We start from the raw sequence: 19,891 nt of genomic DNA, 5'->3' as shown, positions 1-19,891 counted from the left end.
GTGCCCCAGACTTATACACAGCGGGGTCAAAGCTTCAACCTATATGGATTTTCTGGGAAGAGTTAGGGATTTTGCAGTGTCACTCATGGAAATCAGCACAGCAAAAGGGGAACAGAAATCCAGGACTTCAGCAGCTCTTTCCGAGAGAGGAGCGGCGCTTGGTCCTACACCACTCACAGTGATCTCTGCTCAAGATTGTTACATCTGAGTCCTCTGCAGGAACACTTAATGTGCAATTGTCACACCCTCTGCACCCAAGTGAGCATGCTAAGCAGCAATGAGAGATCCAACTGCATCTTCTCCAAAAGGCTACAAATACTTAGATTGTTTGACATAAAGAAAAACAGTTTCAGCTGGAAAGGCTGAAGACCCTTTCTCTTCCCCTAATCCTGCAGAAGTGTTGAGGGTATTTTAAAGATCAGGGGAAAAACTGCTCTAAATCACATTCGTAGAGGGAATATTAAAAATATTTCATAACCCCAGCAGCTGCAGTAATCTCGAAGCTTTCAACAAAGTGGGACATAAGCAAAGAAAGTGGCATTGTTTGTCTCTTAGATGGGACTGGTTGCATGGGACTATACCTTTACTGTCTCCATCCCTCTTGTTTCCTTTATCTGACACTTTCTAAGCACCCAGTTTGTGCAGTACCATGAGAACAAAGGAGATGGAATGAAGTACAGATGCTTGTAGTGGGATGGTGAAGCAGAGCAGTGCCAAGATCCTCAGGCACCACATGGTTCCCCAGCTCTGGTGGTACTTTGTAATGGGTGGGAAGGTGTCAGCGTGGTACACATTATTATGTCTTATTCAGAGAATGGTACTTTAGGAGGCAGATTGCAGCCAGTGTCAGTCTGGCTGGATAAGTAAGGGGCTTCATGTCATCTGCACGTTGCCCCTCAATGTTGCAGGTGGTCTAGCCCACAAAACAACCAACCTTTTTGTTCAGAAGGTGAAGTAAAGGAAAACAATAAAATAGGCCAGATCTCTCCTGAAAATGAATATTCATATTTCAGAGACATATAATTGATCTACATGGGAATATCTGCTCCAAAAAAAAAATCAGAAGTACAACCCCACCTCCACTGGGGTAAAGCATCCTTTTTTGTCTGTTTTGTACAAGTCTGTGTTTAAAGTGTTAGGGGTTGCCAAATCTGGTAGACCTATAGAGGTATGCCTACCACAGCTCCATGTTCTCAGGTCTAACCAGTAGTGAAGCTGAGCACGTATTCCCAATACACACATATACACAATAGTTATATATATATGCATATGCGTTCATGCATATGTGGTTGACCAACTACACAGATCAACACAAAAACTACAGCACCCACACAAATTCCAACAGCACGAACAACCTCATCCTCTTGCTCTCTTTGGCTGACCAGGATAAAAACCTGTTATTGGAAGGCAGATAGATAGGTAGATAGATACACACAGAGTCTGGATTCCCCAGTAACTGGCCTTAGACATCCAGTCTACCCATTAACTGCCCATGGAACCCCTGGTCTCCCAGTTGCCTCACCCACAGGCAGACACACAGATGTACACATGCACAAACAGATCTCTCCGGTGGCTGCTCCAGGGAGTGGCACGGAAACAACTTGACAGTGGTACTGCAAGGGTTTGTGGAAGAGGCGTTGTGCCCAAGGATGCTTGCCACACGTTGCAGCTTGGAAGTGATGGTGGAAGCCTGGATGTTCCCCAGCAGCTGGGACTGGACACAGTGCAAATACTGTAACCCAGGGCAGTCCTCAGCAGTGATTCAACAGCAGAGGAGTCATAGCCTCAGAGGTCTTGGATGGGTTTCTCACAATAATTGAGGGCAGAATCTTAATTTTTAATCAGACACTTGCATTATGACCAGTGCAATTTGTTTACAACCTGTCTGAGAGTCCCTATAGTGTCTTTAGCCAACTTAAAACAAAAAGAAAAGAAAGGACACTGCAATATAACTGCATACATTGGCAAACAGTGCAGTGCCTTGACTTTACAACCTCAGCATCAGCAGCTCTTCCAGGACTGAAGCACTGATGTTTCTCCCAAATGCTCGGGATGGGAATTACCTGAGGTGACTTCGTAATACCAGCTGTATTGTGCCAAATTTTAAAGTGATGACTACAATGTAATCACAGTCCTTGGACTGGCATTTCAGTTTCCTCAATTTGTTTCCTTTTTCCCTTTCTTTCCAAATGCAAATACAAGTTGCTTGCCAGATTTCTTTTACAGCATGTCAGATCTCATGATACTGAAATAAATTGTATAAATGAGCTCTAAGCAACAATGTTCTGTCTTCCTTCTGCCATAGTCAGCCTGATCTAGATTCAGTCTCACAACTGTAGATAAGGAATGAATGTGTCAAATCTGGCACAACTAGTGACATGGCTTCAGATTTGAATGTGATAAAATTATTAGTGGCTTCAAAGTTGCAATCTAGCAGGTGAACCATAAGTACTGCCTGTGTGCAGGCTTAGCCGAGGCACGGATTTATCAGGCTACTGGAAACAAAGGGCACAGTTTCACTGCTACTCTAAGTCATCTCAACATGGCGCATAGGTTAAGAAGAAGAAACAGTGCTGCTCACCAACTAGTGCTACCCAGGCGTGCTCACCTCTGTTCCTCCCTTGTGCCAGTACTGGCCATCACGCAAAAGCGTAATGAATCAGGTCCATGGCTTTATCTCATGTCATCTATCCCAGAACAAATGAAAACAAATGAGATGTTTGGCTTTAAATGAAATCAATTCCTTAATCTTGGTTATGGCATGGTTGTGCAAACGCTTATAAGGCAAGTGAGGACTAGAAGGCAGGAGGAAAGCAGGACTGTGTCCTCTGTAGTGGTACAGACCTTGACTGACCATAACCCTTCACCAAGAGGACTACCGTCCTCCACTGAGGACACCTGCAGTGTCACACATGTTCCTGGTTGCATGGCAGAGGAATTCATATGGAGGTACTGAACCCTCTTCTCCCCCCTTTCCCTCTCCAGCTGTTGTTAATTGCAAGGTAAAACGCACTGGATTAAACTTCACCTAGAAAATCTTCCTGAAGAGCCAGTGAGGTTTACGCTATGTGTCAGTGTCTCTGCGGTAGTTCAATACAAGGAAATCTCTAATAACGGGTATTTAAGGTCCGGTGTCTCCTCCGACACAGCAATTGGTGAAGTGTAGCTCTGCTCACAACTGCAGATGTATGGTGTTGGGAAATGGCTCTTAAGAGAGACACTTTTCAAAATGATAAAGAAAATGTATACTCTCATTGTTTTACTCTAATTTTTCTAGGTTTTAAGATTTCTTTCCTGTAAGTAACATCTTTTTTCAGAGCACTCAACAGTATCTGGAACAGTATGAAGTTATGCAGACTATATACAGTAGTGCTCTTACACTGTGCTTGATATTTCCCACTGGCAACATAAACCCATATATTTCTTGACTCATCCTTTCATTAGGTATAATCCCATTGCATATATTATTCATAGAATAATATGAATTCAGAAATATATATTAGTGGCCTTTTTTTAATCATCCTCAAATCAATCTTATGTTTCCCCCCACTCTTTAAATTATTTTTTTTCAAATTAATTTTCCACTAAAGCTCATTTCATTTCACTTTGTATAATCTTGTAATTTTGTATGTATGGAGCAGAAGGAGGAAAATATTCAGGTCTATTTATATGCAATTAAATGCAAGTGATATATCCATGTCTTTTATAGATGGCTTTAATTTTCTATGTAAAAGCACCTTACCACACTAAAACTCATTGCGAAAGCAAAGTATATTTCCCTTGAATGAAAATTTAAACTACCAAAGCATCAACATAGCAGGTGGGACTTTATTAGTTTCACCACATATCAGCTCTTTAGACTTATCAGTGCTGGTACACCCAAATATTAAGCTCATTTACAGTTAGAGAGATCTGTATACAGATATAAGGCAAACAACTGAAATTGAGAGTCCATGCTTTGCAACGGTGTGACCTGACTCCAAGAGGTATCACAGTCTGGTAAGCACGTTGAGGCCCCACAGCTGGGGTCCCACTCCACCACAGCATGTCTAATGTGAACTTAGACAAGTCATTTTTTACTCTGTGCCTATCTATCTTCTCTGAAGTAAAACTGAGCGTCTAACACTTTCTAAAATGTCTCTAATATGCAGGAAGAATATTCTTTGCCTTTATGAGTGAACAGTGTGCCCAGGCTGCCAGGAAGGCCAGCCGTATCCTGGGGTGCATCAAGCACAGCATTGCTAGCCAGTCTAGGAAGTGATTGAACCACTCCACACTGTGCTGGTGCAGCCTCACCTCGAGTACTGCATGCAGTTTTGGGCACCACAGTACAAAAAGGACATAAACTATTGGAGAGTGTCCAAAGGAGGGCAACAAAGATGGTAAAGGGTCTAGAGGGGAAGACGTATGAGGAGAGGCTGAAGTCCCTTGGTTTGTTCAGCCTAGAGAAGAGGAGACTGAGGGGAGACCTCATCACGGCCTGCAGCTTCCTCACGAGAGGGAGTGAAGGGGCAGGCACTGATCTCCTCCCTCTGGTGACCAGTGGTAGAACCCGAGGGAACGAAACGAAGCTGCGACGGGGGAGGTTTAGTTTGGATATCAGGAAAAGGTTCTTCACCGAGAGGGTGGTCAGGCACTGGAACAGGCTCCCCAGGGAATTGGTCACAGCACTGAGCTTGACTGAGTTCAAGAAGCGTCTGGATAACGCTCTCAGTCATATGCTCTGATTCAGCTGGTCCTGTGTGGAGCCAGGAGTTGGACTTGACGATCGTTATAGGTCCCTTCCAACTCAGGATATTCTATGATTCTATCACTTTTTGGGAATCCTTCAGATAACATCCCTTAGCTATTTCTGCATCAAGCATGCAGCTTCTGACTGAACCAGAGAGTTTAAGTGATAGTGAATTTATCATGTCCCTAGATCGGTTTTTCCAGTTTAAATACAATCACTGAGTCTTATTTTAGCCTCAATTTGTCTAAATTCAACCCATTCTACAATATTTGAATACTGTTTCTTACCACAAAAATAATCTTTGCATAGACTGTTGATCATCATAATCTAGTAATTATAAAACCTTCAATATTTACTTTAATAATACACCCACTACAAAATAATTTCTACTTTGGAAATACACTATAGAGAGATTGAGCCTCTTTGAGCTCTAAATGTGAGACAGGGCATCTTTCAAAATTCAAATTATTCTCCTATCCCTTTTGTTTCCTTAGCCTCTTATTTGGGATGCAATTTGGGCACTTTGATTTCTTCAAGCGAAGGAAGACGCCTTCCAGACAGAAACCATCTTTGCTCTAATCTAGATATAATTATTTTTTAATCTGTCCAAAGCCTTTAAATAAAAGCTACCTCTTCCAAGTAATTTTCATTTGCCGCTGCAGAAATACACAGGACATTGAGGCAATCAGGAGACTGATCTCTGTTTCAGTTAGTTCATTTCCATATTTTAAATTTCTATTTCTTAAGTCCTGATTGCCCATGACCCTTCTAGGTGAGAGTTGTCACCCTGGAGGATTTATGGTTTATTCCTGCTAGATCCCAGATTGAGTTCTCCCCATTTCCATTCCTTGCATAAAATTCCCAATGACTTTTGATGAGCTCTTCTCTTCTTTCCTTTATCCTGCCTTGTCTTCCCCACCACACTCACATCCCATCTGCTCTCTTCAGCACTGCCAACGTCTCCCAAATGATGCCAGTCTAGCTGGGATTGCAATGCTAAAAAAGTCTTTGTGTCTGGAAAATATCACTCCTACCTATACAAATAGCGAATTATCTGCTTACCCTCTTTGAGGAAGAAAGTAACCAACCAGGCTGCTATAGGAGTTAGACAGATTTCTCTCTCACTGAACTTCTGCCCAGTACTTTTTTTGCACAGAAGAAATATGGAGTTTGGATATCACAGGACCCTGATCTGATTCTTTAGCTGTCTTTTTGTTATCTTTAGTCTCATTATGTCAAGCAAGGGAGGAAAAAGTGGAATAAAATGTCCCTTCGGATATCATTTAATTCATAGTCCTGCTTTGTTAGGTTCTCAAGGCCAGGGAAGAACTCAGAGGTTCGTATAAAAAGAACATAACAGCAATGGCTTGCCAAGATAACTAACAATTCTAGGGAGTTCAGGTCTGCTGCTCTGCCACAAACCTGGCTTTTCTACCAGGAACTTTGTCATTCCACGAAGGGACCAGATAATTGCATCAGCATTTTGTCTCTCTGCATGTAGCTTTAATTTTGCCACCCTAAGCTCTTCCAAGTTTGCAGCTACTGAGCAATGAGTATGTATTTTCAAGGTACTAAAAGGAAATAACCTGTAACGTGGCTGCTTTTAAGAGAAGAAAAGAAAAACTTCTATCAATAGAAGGTGGATCAACATCTGATGATGGAAGTACTGATTTGGCTCTGTCATGGAAACCACATACCCATTATCGGATAAAGCAACTGTTTCTGTAGACGAAGGCGCATGAAAGAATTGCCAGATGATCCACCATAGCTGTTCAGATGTGTTCTCTGCCTACAAGAAAGGATAGCACTGCATGAAGGAGAGCACGTTTGATGCTAACTGCCTTAAATGTAGCCAGAGATTGAGAAAGCACCTTATTTAAGGGAAAAAAGTATCCTACAATGTGCAATTCAGTGGTCCCACTACTCTGAAACAAAAGACAGTGTGATTGTTTTCTCCAGATTTTTTTTTTTTTTTTTGGCCCAAGTCTTTTGAGTGAAGACAAGTGCCCAAGGATAGGGGCACTGTGCCAATGTCACTACCTGGTGGATAGTGAAAGCCATAGCCTACTTCAGGATTTCAGTTTTCCTTAAAAATGTATGAAAGCACTTAACAGCCTCAGTTGGCGAGTCATAAAATGTAATTCTCTCATATGAAATGGCTTGTGGTGCCCAACAAGAACTATTTGTACTTCACAGTAGAGATATAGCTTAAGTCATACACTCTCCATGGATTTTCTCCCCAGCTGGATGCAGCTGGGAGTTTTCTTTTTCCACTCATCTGGGAAACCTTTCTTGAAAGGCAAGGGTAAGGTTCCTTCTTTCTTAGCTTTGCTTGCAGAGTATGAGCAAGGCAGGGAAATGACAGTGACCTCCTTTTAAAAGGAGAAATACAAAGATATGAGAATGTAAAAACTACTACTGATATATTAAATCTGTCAGTTTTCTCAGGCAAAAGAAGAAAAACATGAAGATCCTCATGCAAATACAGAGCATCATGCACTATCTTGCCAAGGAAAAAATGAGAATTGTGAGTCCATCTTACTGAACAAGCTGGGAATAACCCTTTAAGTGGAAAGAATAAATGCAACTTCACCCAATTGCTTTACTAGCAAGCAGAATATGATCCTAATCTTTCAAAGTGTATAAAAAAAAAAAAAAAAAGCCAAGATAAATGCACAGGGCAAGCTATTCTAAAGGGAGTAATAGAAAGTATGATTCTTAAAATCCTAACAGATGTTTCTGAGACTTCTATGGTGGCATACAGATAAGTTAGATGAAATGGATTTCAGTAAAGATTATATGATTTTATGCTGGCTAAAGGAGAGAACTGTTCATAAACAACTCACTGAATTGTGCAACATATCTTGGGCATCAGCACATCTCATCATATGAGTAGAGGAAGTGATTGCTTCTAAATTCAAAGATCAGCTGCAAGGGCAGACAATTCAATGCTCCTGCGACTGCTAAGAAAAGCTTGATATCTAATGTGGGAACCACACTGCAAATGAAGGAATCCAAAAGTACATATGTTCATTTCCATGGAAATGCTTTTGCATTTGCATTCTGTTCGAAAGATTACTGGCCTAAGGATTTTTCTTGAAACTGCTTATGAAACTGCGACATTTAAGTCATCCAGAGAGGATGCTGCATTTCAGGACATGTCATATGAAGCTATTTCAGGCGAATGACAACTTCTAGCTCTGAACCATGTGCTCATCAGCCCTCCAAATTTTCAGAATATGGCTGCTCAGCGTTTTCTAAAAATCAGACCCCGATAAGTACCTTAGATTGAACATTCAAAAGTTATGGTATGGATTATCATCAGACGTTGAAAACCTGATCCAAGTCCTATCTCTGCCGCCTTCTTAAAATATTACCATGTCCCCCTAACCAAAATATCTCTGCACCTCTATCAGTCCTATGCTGCAGAGAAGAGCTGTCTTGGCTCCCATCTACAACTGCTAGGAAAGCAAGGCACAGAGAGTCAGGGTGCCTTGCCCAAGACACAAGTAAAAGCCAGGCAGGCAAAGGGTTGGAGTGCAACACACACCCCTACCACTACTGCCACCGCCGCCGCCACCACCACCCCCCAAGCTAAACTAATGCCCCAGTTTCTTTATATTCTATGCCTTTTTAATGATTACTGAATTTCTCTATGCTGTTCTCCAAAGATGTAATCTGATTACAGTCTCTGTTCAAACTTTCTTGTGATAACTGCAGCTGAAGCCTTGATATCATTGTTTAAATTTATCCATCTGAAAGCTTCAGCTGAACATTATTATTCTGACAAGAGTTTTTCTAGACAGATCTGATGAAATTAACTGAAGATGAGAGCCACAAATGAAGATTCTAATCAAGATTAATACCTGCATTGTTAAGGGTGACAAGGTGTATGAACATCTATGTTTCATCTTTTGATCCTAAAAAAAGAACCAAGGCTTTGGCCCTACCTCTGTTTTGATGAGTGCAAGAGGGCTTTAATTTGGTGGGGTAAGCAGAGTGTTTCTCAACATTTCTGCCCCAAGATAGGAGGTAAAATTCTACCGCCAGAATCCCTGCATGCTCTGCAGAGATCCTGATACTGCTGAGCACTTGCATTTAGGGTCTGTGATTCTGAGATAACTTGAGTCCCTGAACAGCTGGTTATTAATTATGGGGCGGGGGGGTGGGGGTAGTCTGTGTTCTCCAGCCAGCAGCCAGTGTCAGGGAGCAGCAACTGTTGAGCCAAGATCTCAACTAAATTACAATCTACAGGTCTCTTTAGACCATTTCCATCCCTCGTAACCGATAAATGAATTCAGTGATCACTCCCTGAGCTTGATGCTGATAATCTCCTCCTGTCAATATCTTCTGATTGAGCATGGGGTCCTCTTTCTTCACATATAAGATACCTGTATCTGCTCCCTTTGCAGCATCTTCTCACTTCTCCTGTTCCAACCTGGCACATCCAGGTGCCTGCTGACAAGCTGAGGTCACCATGTAAACAGCAGAGAATCAGGGAAAGGATCTGGTGATTGAAACAAAGTGAAGAGTTGAGCAGACAAAGCCCAGACACAAAGGGAAGAGAACTGAGAATGTTTTGCAGTGCTGTTAATTTTATTTTCCAAACACATCCAGTAGTGGACTTGAAAATGTCAATACAAACTCTTCCTATACTGCAGCCTTTAAGTTTTCTGCCTCCAAGTTAAAGAACGGACATACAGCCCTGCACTGATAGACAGCTAATGGGAGAAATTTTGGCAGAGAAAAATGAAAAGAAGCAGCTGAGGTCAGAGGTGTGGGTAACAGCTTGTATTGGGTTTAGGTGGCAAGGTTTTGGTAGTGAGGAGGCTGCAGGGGTGGCTTCGGTGAGAAGATGCCAGAATCTGCCCCCATGTTGGGTAGAGCCAATGCCAGACAGCTCCAAGATGGACCTGCCACTGGCCAAAGCTGAGCCCATCAGTGATGGTGGTAGCACCTTTGGGGTAACAGAGTTAAGAAGGGGAAAAAAAAGCTGTGCCACAGCAGCTGAGAAAGAGGAGTGAGAATATGTAAAACCACTGTGCAGACACCAAGGTCAGTGAAGAAGCTGTGGCTGGAGAAAGACTCCTGACCTGCTTTATCAAGTTTTTGGACTCATATAGCTTATCCCTTCTTCCTCAGATGTTTCCACCTCCTTGGTGATGTCACACCAGTCATGGTGTAGCGATACTTTAATGCAGGCGTGAAAACCCTTGGTAACAGCGGAGAGAAAATTAGACAAAGGGGAACAGAACTGAGCAGCTGGCAACAAGACCATCCAAAACCTGCCATAAATGTTTGTGAGGGTGAGAAGGAAGGACTGAGGTCTTTAATCCTTTTCTCTCTATCCTTCACAGCCATGTGAATTACTGAGCAGAAATTGCAGTCAGGTCACAGCGAGACAGTGAATTTCATTTATGGAATTTAAAAGCGTATTCAGCCTCTCTGCAGACCTTTGCTTTTTGTAGGCTTGCATAGGAACTCAGCACTCAAGTAGCTAACCCCAAATGATTTGGAAAGCATTACACGCACACGAACGCAAGTCATTGCATGCCACTCTGTCCCCAGGGTTCACAAAAAAAAAAAGCATCAATGCTTTTTTTTAATCTTCAAGAAGAAAATTTCTGCCAATCTCCACCATTAACTGACATGCTTTTTCTTCTACAGCATTTTTGAGCGATGGTTAAGAAGACACAGGCCCATGTTAGAAGTTTACCCAGCAGCCAACGCACCCATTGGGCACAATCGAGAAAATTACATGGTCCCCTTTATCCCCCTTTACAGAAATGGAGAATTTTTTAAACCCTCAAGAGAGCTGGGATATGACTATGAGTATCTGCAAGAACCAGGTAATGTTACTATTTTGGGTAAATGTCAAATTTGTTGCCTATAATCTGGAATATGTCTGTAAAATGAGAAGATATTTAAAAAGCCTTCTATTCCAGATTTTTTCCTGACTATAGTTCCAAATTTTACCTGCTTGTTTTCACATTTCTGGTCTAATGTAGAGTCAACATGATACCATATGAAAGTTCCAACCAAAAATCAGTCACTGACATCAGTGCTATCTATCCTAGCCCATTAAGAACAGAATCTGACCCAAATGGTCAGCTCATGATCAGAAATGGGGAGAAAAAGTGCTGGATTTCAAGTCTGCTGTTTGCCCAGCTCAGCGGTTACTGTGCAACACAAACGGGAACCAGTGTGATTTTCCAGTTTCTGGACGTGGTTTGAAGGAGGGCAGATGCAAAGCTCTCTTTCTGGTTTACAAATATAATCTGATCTCTTAAATATCCAGAGCAAAATTCACTTTGATACCAAAGGCAAACACAAGATCTGTGCAGCACTTAAAACTGATCCGTTGACTTTGTGCTTGCCCTGTGGTTATTCATACAGAATGCAACTGAATCATTCATGATGCTCATTTCATTTAATCAAATGAATTTTGCACTTTTTAGTGATGGTTTGGACTTGCATTGCTGTTCAGAGGTAGTTTAGACTTGGGCCTCTTGGCCATCCTCGGGCACAGGGAGGACAGAGTCCCTTGCGGCTGTACTGCTGGGGAACCTCAGGGCTCGTGCTCAGAGTACTGGTACTCATAGTTTTCCTTCAATAGTACAGGTTTCCTTATTGTGTAGGGGAATGGTTAAATCCTGTTAAAAACATGTTGCCTGGAACTCAGGATCCCTCAGATACTTCGGCCCAACCCTTTACAAAACTGGGCCATTGGAACAATCAGACACGTCTCTTACGTTCACCACTGTCAAAAGCTGCCGGGGATGCAGGATGCAGTTATCCTTGCAAAGTATCGGCCACTGAACAGGTAGGTTGCTGGGCATGTTTGCTGCTTTGTTTGAGGCAGAAAACCTTCTGTGAATGCTGCTCTTCAATTAAAAGGCAATTAAGAGCTAAAAGTCCAATAACTATATAGTAAAAGCACCAGGGACATTTTACAGATGCTAGCATTCTCATAGCTTGCTTTTTTATTTTTATCAAAACAATATCAGTTTTCAGGGCATCCCTGCTTTTCGGACAGGGTTGGCTTACTAAAGGGGCTGTACAGTTTCTGCATACTTGATAAACTGTCCAATCATGCATTTAGCTTGTTCGTTCACTCCTCAAGCACAATCTAGCTTGATTCACAGTCGCCCTATTGACTATTTTATGTGTAGTGAAAGGAATCTGCAACTCTCCAGTATAATTGTTAAGGCTGTTTTAGTACTACAATACAGAGACAGAAGTCAATATTTCTCCTCACATGCTATAAACAATTTGGTCAACTCCAAGTATTCGGGCAGAAAGTAATCTAATAAATGCTTCAAATATAATCTTAAAATTATTATTCTCATCTTATTAGTAATAGTTTTGCTTTTTTACTCACATTGCCATAATTTAATTCCTGATCAAGACCAGAAATATTTATACATAGTTTTAGTTAAAGCCACTGGTTTCTTAAACCCACATTATTCCTAGAATCATATCACTAAAAAAAGTGCCAAATACCATGACTTTCAGAAATACCAAGTCCTGAATTAATACTGCAAAAGAAAGCAAATGGTAAGCTATTTACAATTAACAATTCACTTCTGTTGCCTCTTGGTCTCTTCCCTTTTCCTGGGGAGAACATCATCCTCAGAAAATGAAATTCTTATTAAATTCTGCCCATATTCTTAACACAGAGGTAGGGAAAGTAGTTCCTTAATTATTTTGAAAGATCAACACAAAGAGTGAAATTCAACCTCGTTTAGAAAGCCCAGATAATCCTCAGATGTCGCTCAACCCCTTGTTAATCTCACTGAGAAGAAGAGAGCTTAAGCTATGTCTTATCCGAAGGGAAGAACTAGTTACAAATGGAAAATGGCTGGAATCTCAAAATGCAAACCCAGACTTTTTTCAGTACTTTAGTGTTTAAACCCAGACAGGAATGCTGGATTACTGTTCAGAGGAACAGGAGTAAACAGGAACTTCTTGGCAGAGGAGCTGAAGCAGGAAAGCCTGCTGATCCAGCCTGAAAGTTCCTCAATGGAGAAGAGAAAGTCTGTGACTGGCAGCCACGAGTTACGAGACAAATAGGAAAAAGTTACAAAGCAAAAAAAAAAAAAAAAAAAACCAAAACCAAAAAAAACCCATAGCAGTGAAGATCTGGGTGGTTGAGAAGAGGCAGCATTCTTGCTGATCTTCTAAATGAGGAGGGAGAGGAAAGGCAGAGGAGGAGTGAGGGATGAGCAGACAAGCCAGGTCTTGTTTGCTTTTAAAGGAAGTAGTTGGAGAAAAGCATCAAGGGCAGCTACAGCACCAGCGACTTGGTAGAGATGAAGCAGGACTACACAGAGCATAAGGAGGCTGGTTACAAGAAATAAAACTTGGAAAGAATCCAATGACAAAATGGCATTTAAATGCTAAATTATATTGTTGCTGTTCCCTGGAGAAAAAGCTGATGCCTGGAGCCCTGCTTTCCACTGAAAAGCAAATCAGTGTGTGACAGTATGTGGTTATTTTAATTGCAGCTTCATTTATTTTTATACACATGACAGCCCTGAAGCAGAAGTGGTCACAAACAGTGTGCATGGAAATCCATCCCTCAGGAATCAAAGACACATGTCAGAGCCTAGTTACTGGGGAGCTGATCTGAGCAGAAACCGGAGCAGACACCCAGCTTTCCTTCACACGAGAACCATGAACTGTAAAGCTTCCACAGCCAGCACAGCTTACTGCAAATGAACATTTGTTAGCATCAATAAAAAAGATTTGGAAGACTAACGGCACCACCTAGCAATAGCTGTCAAAACAATTTTCTATGGCAAGAGCCATTCCAAGCACTTACATTTCAGGGCCTGGACTAAGTCTTTTCTATTTTTATTTTTTTTTTCATCCAGAAATGGGAGCAGATAAATCCGCAGACATAGCCTTGATTTTTCCCCAGAAAATCTCCCTCTCTCAGTAGGAACAATTTGATGACCACTGCATGTGTAGCTGGGTGATCCACATTTTTTTTTTTGAAAAGCAGGCAGTTACCCAATTATAAACCCAGGAATCTAACCGTCAGTTGCAGTTTTTGGACACCTTAACTAATGATCTTTGACACTCAGGGCAAAGCAAGGGATAAGAGCATTGCGATTACAACATAGAAGGTCGGGTTGCTCATGGATGTGAGCAGGAGGAGAGCTCAGATCCACAGTCTGGCTGGAGCACATTTCTATTTCTGGCTCTTCAGCAATTTGGTTGCAAAATCACATCGGCGGAGTAGAAAATGCGGCAGTTGGCAAATATGGTACCACCATGGAGGGACTCTGCTGAGTCTCCCGACTCAGACACTGTTGGCCATAACGTGAATGAGCGATGTTTTACATGTAAGAGCCCACAATAAAATAGTGACATGCACAATAAAATGTGGATACCAGGACAATAGAAAGCAATTAAAGGTGACAATACTTGTGAAAAGCTACCTTGGAAAGTGGTTTACATTTATGAATAAAATAAAAGATAAGAAGAGAGCCTTTTGGTCTCTGGGTTTTCTTCAGGCAGAGATAAAGAGGTGTAGATTAAGGTTAATTAAAACAGAAGGAGAGAACCAAAGAAAACAGGAAACAAAAATATATGGCTCAGAAAGAAGAGTATGAGGAGATATTTTGATGGTTATATAATAATGCTTAATGGAGGAACAGAAATATGGATTTTTAAAACTGGTTTTTGTTTTGTTGGGGGTGGTTTTGTTTTTGTTCTTTTTCCAGAAAGCCATTCGGGGATAGGAAGCTATCTTTTGGTCACTTATTATCACCCTAGATGCATATAGTGTGGTGATATCAGCTATCCTATAGCCAGTTTTCACCTCTTTTTTGAGAAATTTATATAAGCAAACTGTGAAAGAGCAGTTATGAAGTGCAAGTGTTAACTGAGATTGTCAAACAAAAAGTAAACAATATTGCTCTATAAATACATCGAGGAATATTTAATTTATCTCCTCTCAATACTCCAAAGCAATCGATTTTTGCCAGTAATCTGCTCTGCAGATGTGCCGTCATTGCCAGGGAGTGGGCAGGACTCCACAGCAATGTTGCAGGTGGAGAAAACTAACATCTTCAGCACTGAAAAATGAATTATAAAGCTGTTGTCAGCGATGCAGAAATGGTCTGATTCTCACTGTTTGTAGACACAGACAAATGATGAAGGGTGGATTGTAGTTTCCTGATTTACCCACCTTGGGCTGAAGGCAGAACTGAAAGGCAGCAGCGCAAATTTACTCCAACAGATACTGTAGCTCTACCACCAACAACCACCTACCACCCTTTGCACGGCATGTCTCGCAGTCCAAAGATAGTGGACTATGGCTGACAGTCTTCTCCAAACTTTCATTGTTGTCAGAAGACTTTCCAAGGTGTAATGAGGAGACTCTGATGAAGTTTGTGGGAGCTCTGAACTTTCTATGGCTGCAAAAAGTGATTCTGCCTTAAGACAGACCAAGGGACTCCATAACTTGAATCCCTCCCAGCTCATCTTCCTAGTTTTGATTGTGGACATCTCAGTGGTATTTCCTTTGACCACCCAGAGGGACACAGTCAGTGAACCATGCACACACAAGAAATGGCAGAAACCAAACAGGAAGAACTTGCTCACCCGGATAACAAAAAAAAGATTTGCCAGCTTAGTCTAAAAAGATACGTTTGTGCTGCCTCAAGGTTTGCTTTAAAACCTAATGCCCATTAACTACCCATGTTAGGAGTAGAAAAGCATGTCGAATGGAATAGCAAGACTGCAAACACATCAGTGCAGCATATGGCAATTGATAAATGATAGAAAAATTGTTTTGTTTATTTCTTGGCTGGCCAGAGTTTTTATTTCAAATTTGTGGATTAACCCTGGAAAGACTTTGCCATCCTGTAGTTTAAATGTAAGGAATATCTAAATTATATAAATATTCTTTAAAAAAAAAAAAAAGTTTGTGGGGTTTTTTTTTTTTCACCCCTGGGATCCATTATATCAATAATGTAGTTTGACATTACCACAAAAGGAAGAACTCAGGATGCCAAATACTAGATTGGCCACAGCATGTTTCTTCATCAATCATCATGGAAAGTCCATATTATTACACATTACTTCACCTTAAAATTACACTGCTGTGGTTTCTCACCCTCTTAACGATATTCAGCAACCCACACAAAATGGACAGTCTGGTTTTTTAAATTACATTAAAAAAGAATGATCTGATATATTAAGAGTAAGAAATGATTTGTTGCTGTTACCTAGAGCTAACACTCTCGTCGAGAAGAAAGAGTATGTCAAGAGCTGAATGCTAAGACCATGGCTGAGGTTAATCACTGCTATTTTCCTATCAGAAAGAGGAAGATGAAGAGATATTGTTGGTATTAGTCACTAATAGGAGGGTAGATATCAAGCACCAGCCCAACCCAGCCGCTTCTTGCTTTGTCATGAACCTATTGACTGAAAGAGCAGTTTTAATCGATGTTCATGGCAGCTTCCAGGGACAATTATCATTTTACTTGAAACACTGATATAAGTGGAATGGAATTGACATTGGCTAATGTGTCCCACAAAGCAGCTATGTGTTGGGGGGTGTGTGGGGGGGTGTGTGTGTGTCCCCCACTCCCTCAACATTTTTCAGCAAACACAGTTGCTGCACTCTTGGGCCTTGCACAGCTAGAGATTAAAGAATTATGGTAATGGAATACTTGAAATCCGAGTTTGTATGATTTTGGCTGGGCAGCCAGTTCAGTTATAGGTTTACTGTTGTGTTAGACTCACAGATTAACAGATTATAGGGTGTGCTGGGGTGCTCCATGCTCTGACACTCAAGAGTTGCCATGGCAATTTTATGATAGCGATGCCAAACACCTTTTGTGTGGCAAAAAGAAACAGGAGGTAGATGCCAGGAGGTGGCTTTTGGCTTTGAGCTAATTACAGAAACTATACGGACTGAGGCTGAAAAAGAAGGGCATGTTTGACTAATTATCAGGATGTAATAAAATAGATTAATCCCTTCTGAAAGGGCCTGCTCTGAAATGTGACATCTCATCATCTCAAAGTCACGTTACGTCTTACCAGGAAGAAGATAGCTCAGACGTCCAGCTAATATTGATCGAAAAGAGAGAAGGTTCAAGTATGAATTTAAGACATCACTTAGAAAACCTTCATATCCCAGATAAATTCTGCAAGGAAGAGAACTTCATGATAGTTCTCTTTTTCCATAATATTAAACCAGTATCAATTTCCTGTTATGTATCAATTTTGCTTTATCTTATGTGTACACCAGTTTAAATAGCTGGATTGTTTCTAATTTAGTCATGTTTGCAATATAAACATAAAAGAGTTGAGTTAAAAAACATTGGAGTTACAAAGTCAAGAACACAAAGTTAAGAAATATCAGCATTAAAGTTGTCTGTATAGCCATAAGTCACTCTCCACCTCTACATGTATGCATTATCTTTAATTGCACACTATTTTTTTCCCCAGACCCCCACCTCATTCACTGCACAGCATAGACGGCATTCATTAAGAACCAGATGTCCAATTCTTTTTACTTTTTATTTTCCTTTTCTCAGTTAAGCAGTGTGTAACCTAATGTACGATTTATTGCACACTTTTAAAATGCTATCCTGAAGACATTTCCTCTAACTTTTTTCTTTGGTGCTGATCATATAGCAGCTGAGTCCTGCAGAAATACTAATTTATATTCACAATACAAAGGATTCAGTGAATAGTACTGTCCTCATTTGACAGATGAGAAATGATGGACTGAACAGATAATGTACCTCATACCCAGAGTTTTGTGGAGTTCGCTCTGAAACATCAAGAACCTTTTCTTTTTTTTTTTTTTTTTTTTCTTCTTTCTTCTTTCTTTTTTCTTTTTTCTTTTTTCTTTTTTCTTTTTTCTTTTTTCTTTTTTCTTTTTTCTTTTTTCTTTTTTCTTTTTTCTTTTTTCTTCTATCTTTTTTCTTTTTTCTTTTTTCTTTTTTTTTTTTTTTTTGTGTGTGTGTGTAATTCTTAGTGCTATATAGCATTTATATATCTAATGAGAAGCAGAAGGCTGAACATGCAGACTCTTGCAAATACAATCTCAGAATGCAAAGTTGGTTTATTTGGAAAACAAGGACCAGAGAAATAGCAACCAAACATTCCCCAAAGTGAAGCTGAGTTGTAGGGACAAACAAACTCTACTCAGCCTAAACTCAGCCTAAGTTGCAATTACATCTCAGAAAGTGATTCAGGCATCAAGTGCTAAGGATAACTTAACCTTAAAGATGCTGCAAACCAAAAGCATCTTTTCAGAGCACAGTGCACATAACAGCGTATGTTCAGAAGTACCATGATCAAAGAAGATATATGGGATTGCTTTTCTGGGCACCAGTGAAAATGCAAGATGGTAGGAAGACATTTATAGCCTTTGTGGGGTTACACCACACTAAATATGGTTGAGTACATCTAAATCAATTTAGATGGATAAACACTACTCAAAAATAAACCACCATAGGGGGTCCCAGAGAAGTTGCCTGGAGAGGTGCTTTTTTTTTTCCCCCAAAAATATCTAGTAATTACTTACAGCTAACAATAGTAATTGCAGCTACTGACTGGGAGACGTGGATTCCACATCTTCCTTGGCCCAAGGGGACAGGTATTCCCATTTCTCAAATTCAAGCCAACAGGTTGTTGGATGTATTCTGAAGAGGTCACTTTGCAACCTCTATCACGAAGAGAGAGCCCTGCATGGCTGGGTTTTCATAACTCATTGGGCTATAGTGAGAAGAACAGAGACACAGACACACACATTCGTACTACAAAGCAAGAAGGCAGCTGATTATCCAACCAGTGAAAAGCTGCCCTGGATTCACCAAAGAAAGAGGGCTCCAATCCTTTCCTTAAGCATTTCTTGTGAGTGACCAAAGAATCATTTTCGATAGCCTCTCTCTACACAAGAACTATCAAATGAAACGAGTAGGTGGCAGGTACAAAATTAGTGAAAGGAAGCTTTTTTTTTTTTCACCTAACATGTAGTTAAGGCAAGGATCTCCTTGCTGCAAGAGGTTGTGATAAAAGTTCAAAGAGCAACTAGAAAAGCTGATGGAAGGAAAAAAAAATAAAATCCTCCAATAACTTTTATATAGAACACCACCACATCTGGTTCAGGAAATCTCTGAGCTGCAAATTGCTGGAAGCTGGGTAAGTATTTTCTGAAAGGATCATAATAGGCTTGACTTGTTCTTAAACTATTCCTAGTGCTCTGCTTCAGTTATTGTTGCCAACAGAATGCTGAGCTAGCAGGACCTTTGGCCATACTGTATCAAACTTCTTGGGTTATAGACTTACAGTTTTGACAAAATCATAAGAGCACTGGGGACAGTGAACCCTGTTTCCGCCTTTAATATGAAGATTGAGAAACAGACTATCAGGACTGAAGAGATTTTTAAAAAACTATTTGTGACCTTCAAACAATTTTTACCAATGTACTTTCTTTTTTCAATCAGCCTTCCAATATTATCTGTTATACAACCTCTATAAACTGACAGTACAATGCATCATATAAAAGGACTTTTTTTCCTGTTGTTTTTTTTTCCAGAACTTGATTCTTTCCAGGAGTTTTTAATACCCTACCTCGAGCAAGCCCGTCAGATCTGGGCTTGGTTGGTTGGAGCAGCTGTGATTGGAGGCATAACTACTGCCGTGCTCACAGGGCTCATTCTGGCCTGCCGGAAGAAAAGAAGAGGAACTTCTTCAGAGATACAACCCTTGCTCATAGAAAGTGAAGATTACAACAATGTATCTTATCAGTCCAATTTCTAGAGGCCTCCAGTAATTCAGTGATGTTACTAAGGTGCTAATCAAGCACGCAGTGTTTGATTCGTGTTTACAAATACCTTGTTGAGGTGTGCTGCATAAGCAGGATAGGCAGTCTTGCTCCTCAAGCCTCTTGTAACATCCAGTGTTGTAGTATCTTATCAGATTGACTCCTACAAAAATAGCCCAGGTCCAACATAAGTTACCATGCCACCCAAAGAACACTGTAACACCATGTATTTCCTATGCTTGATTAAATAATGCTCCTATGAAACCAGACCAGCTCGTGTGTTGCCGGCTTTACTTGTTTGATCTTTCATTTTCCCTTTTACAGCTGTAGGCTCCCATCCCACAGCCCAATCCATGTGACTG

General features: G+C 40.7%; 1 protein-coding gene across 1 annotated transcript in view; it reads left to right on the top strand.

Annotated features, from left to right (window-relative positions):
* TYR (tyrosinase) overlaps positions 1–19,525 on the top strand; it is a 53,747-nt gene extending 34,222 nt beyond the window's left edge. Inside the window, exons 4-5 of the mRNA XM_010298957.2 lie at positions 10,400–10,581; positions 19,302–19,525. Of these exons, the coding sequence (XP_010297259.2) occupies positions 10,400–10,581; positions 19,302–19,525 (406 nt within the window). The remainder of the gene's footprint in view (positions 1–10,399; positions 10,582–19,301) is intronic.
* Positions 19,526–19,891: the final 366 nt, after the last annotated feature.

The sequence above is a fragment of the Balearica regulorum genome, chromosome 1, assembly GCF_011004875.1.
Source record: "Balearica regulorum gibbericeps isolate bBalReg1 chromosome 1, bBalReg1.pri, whole genome shotgun sequence".
NCBI lineage: Eukaryota > Metazoa > Chordata > Aves > Gruiformes > Gruidae > Balearica > Balearica regulorum.
This window is presented reverse-complemented; position numbering and strand designations above follow the sequence as displayed.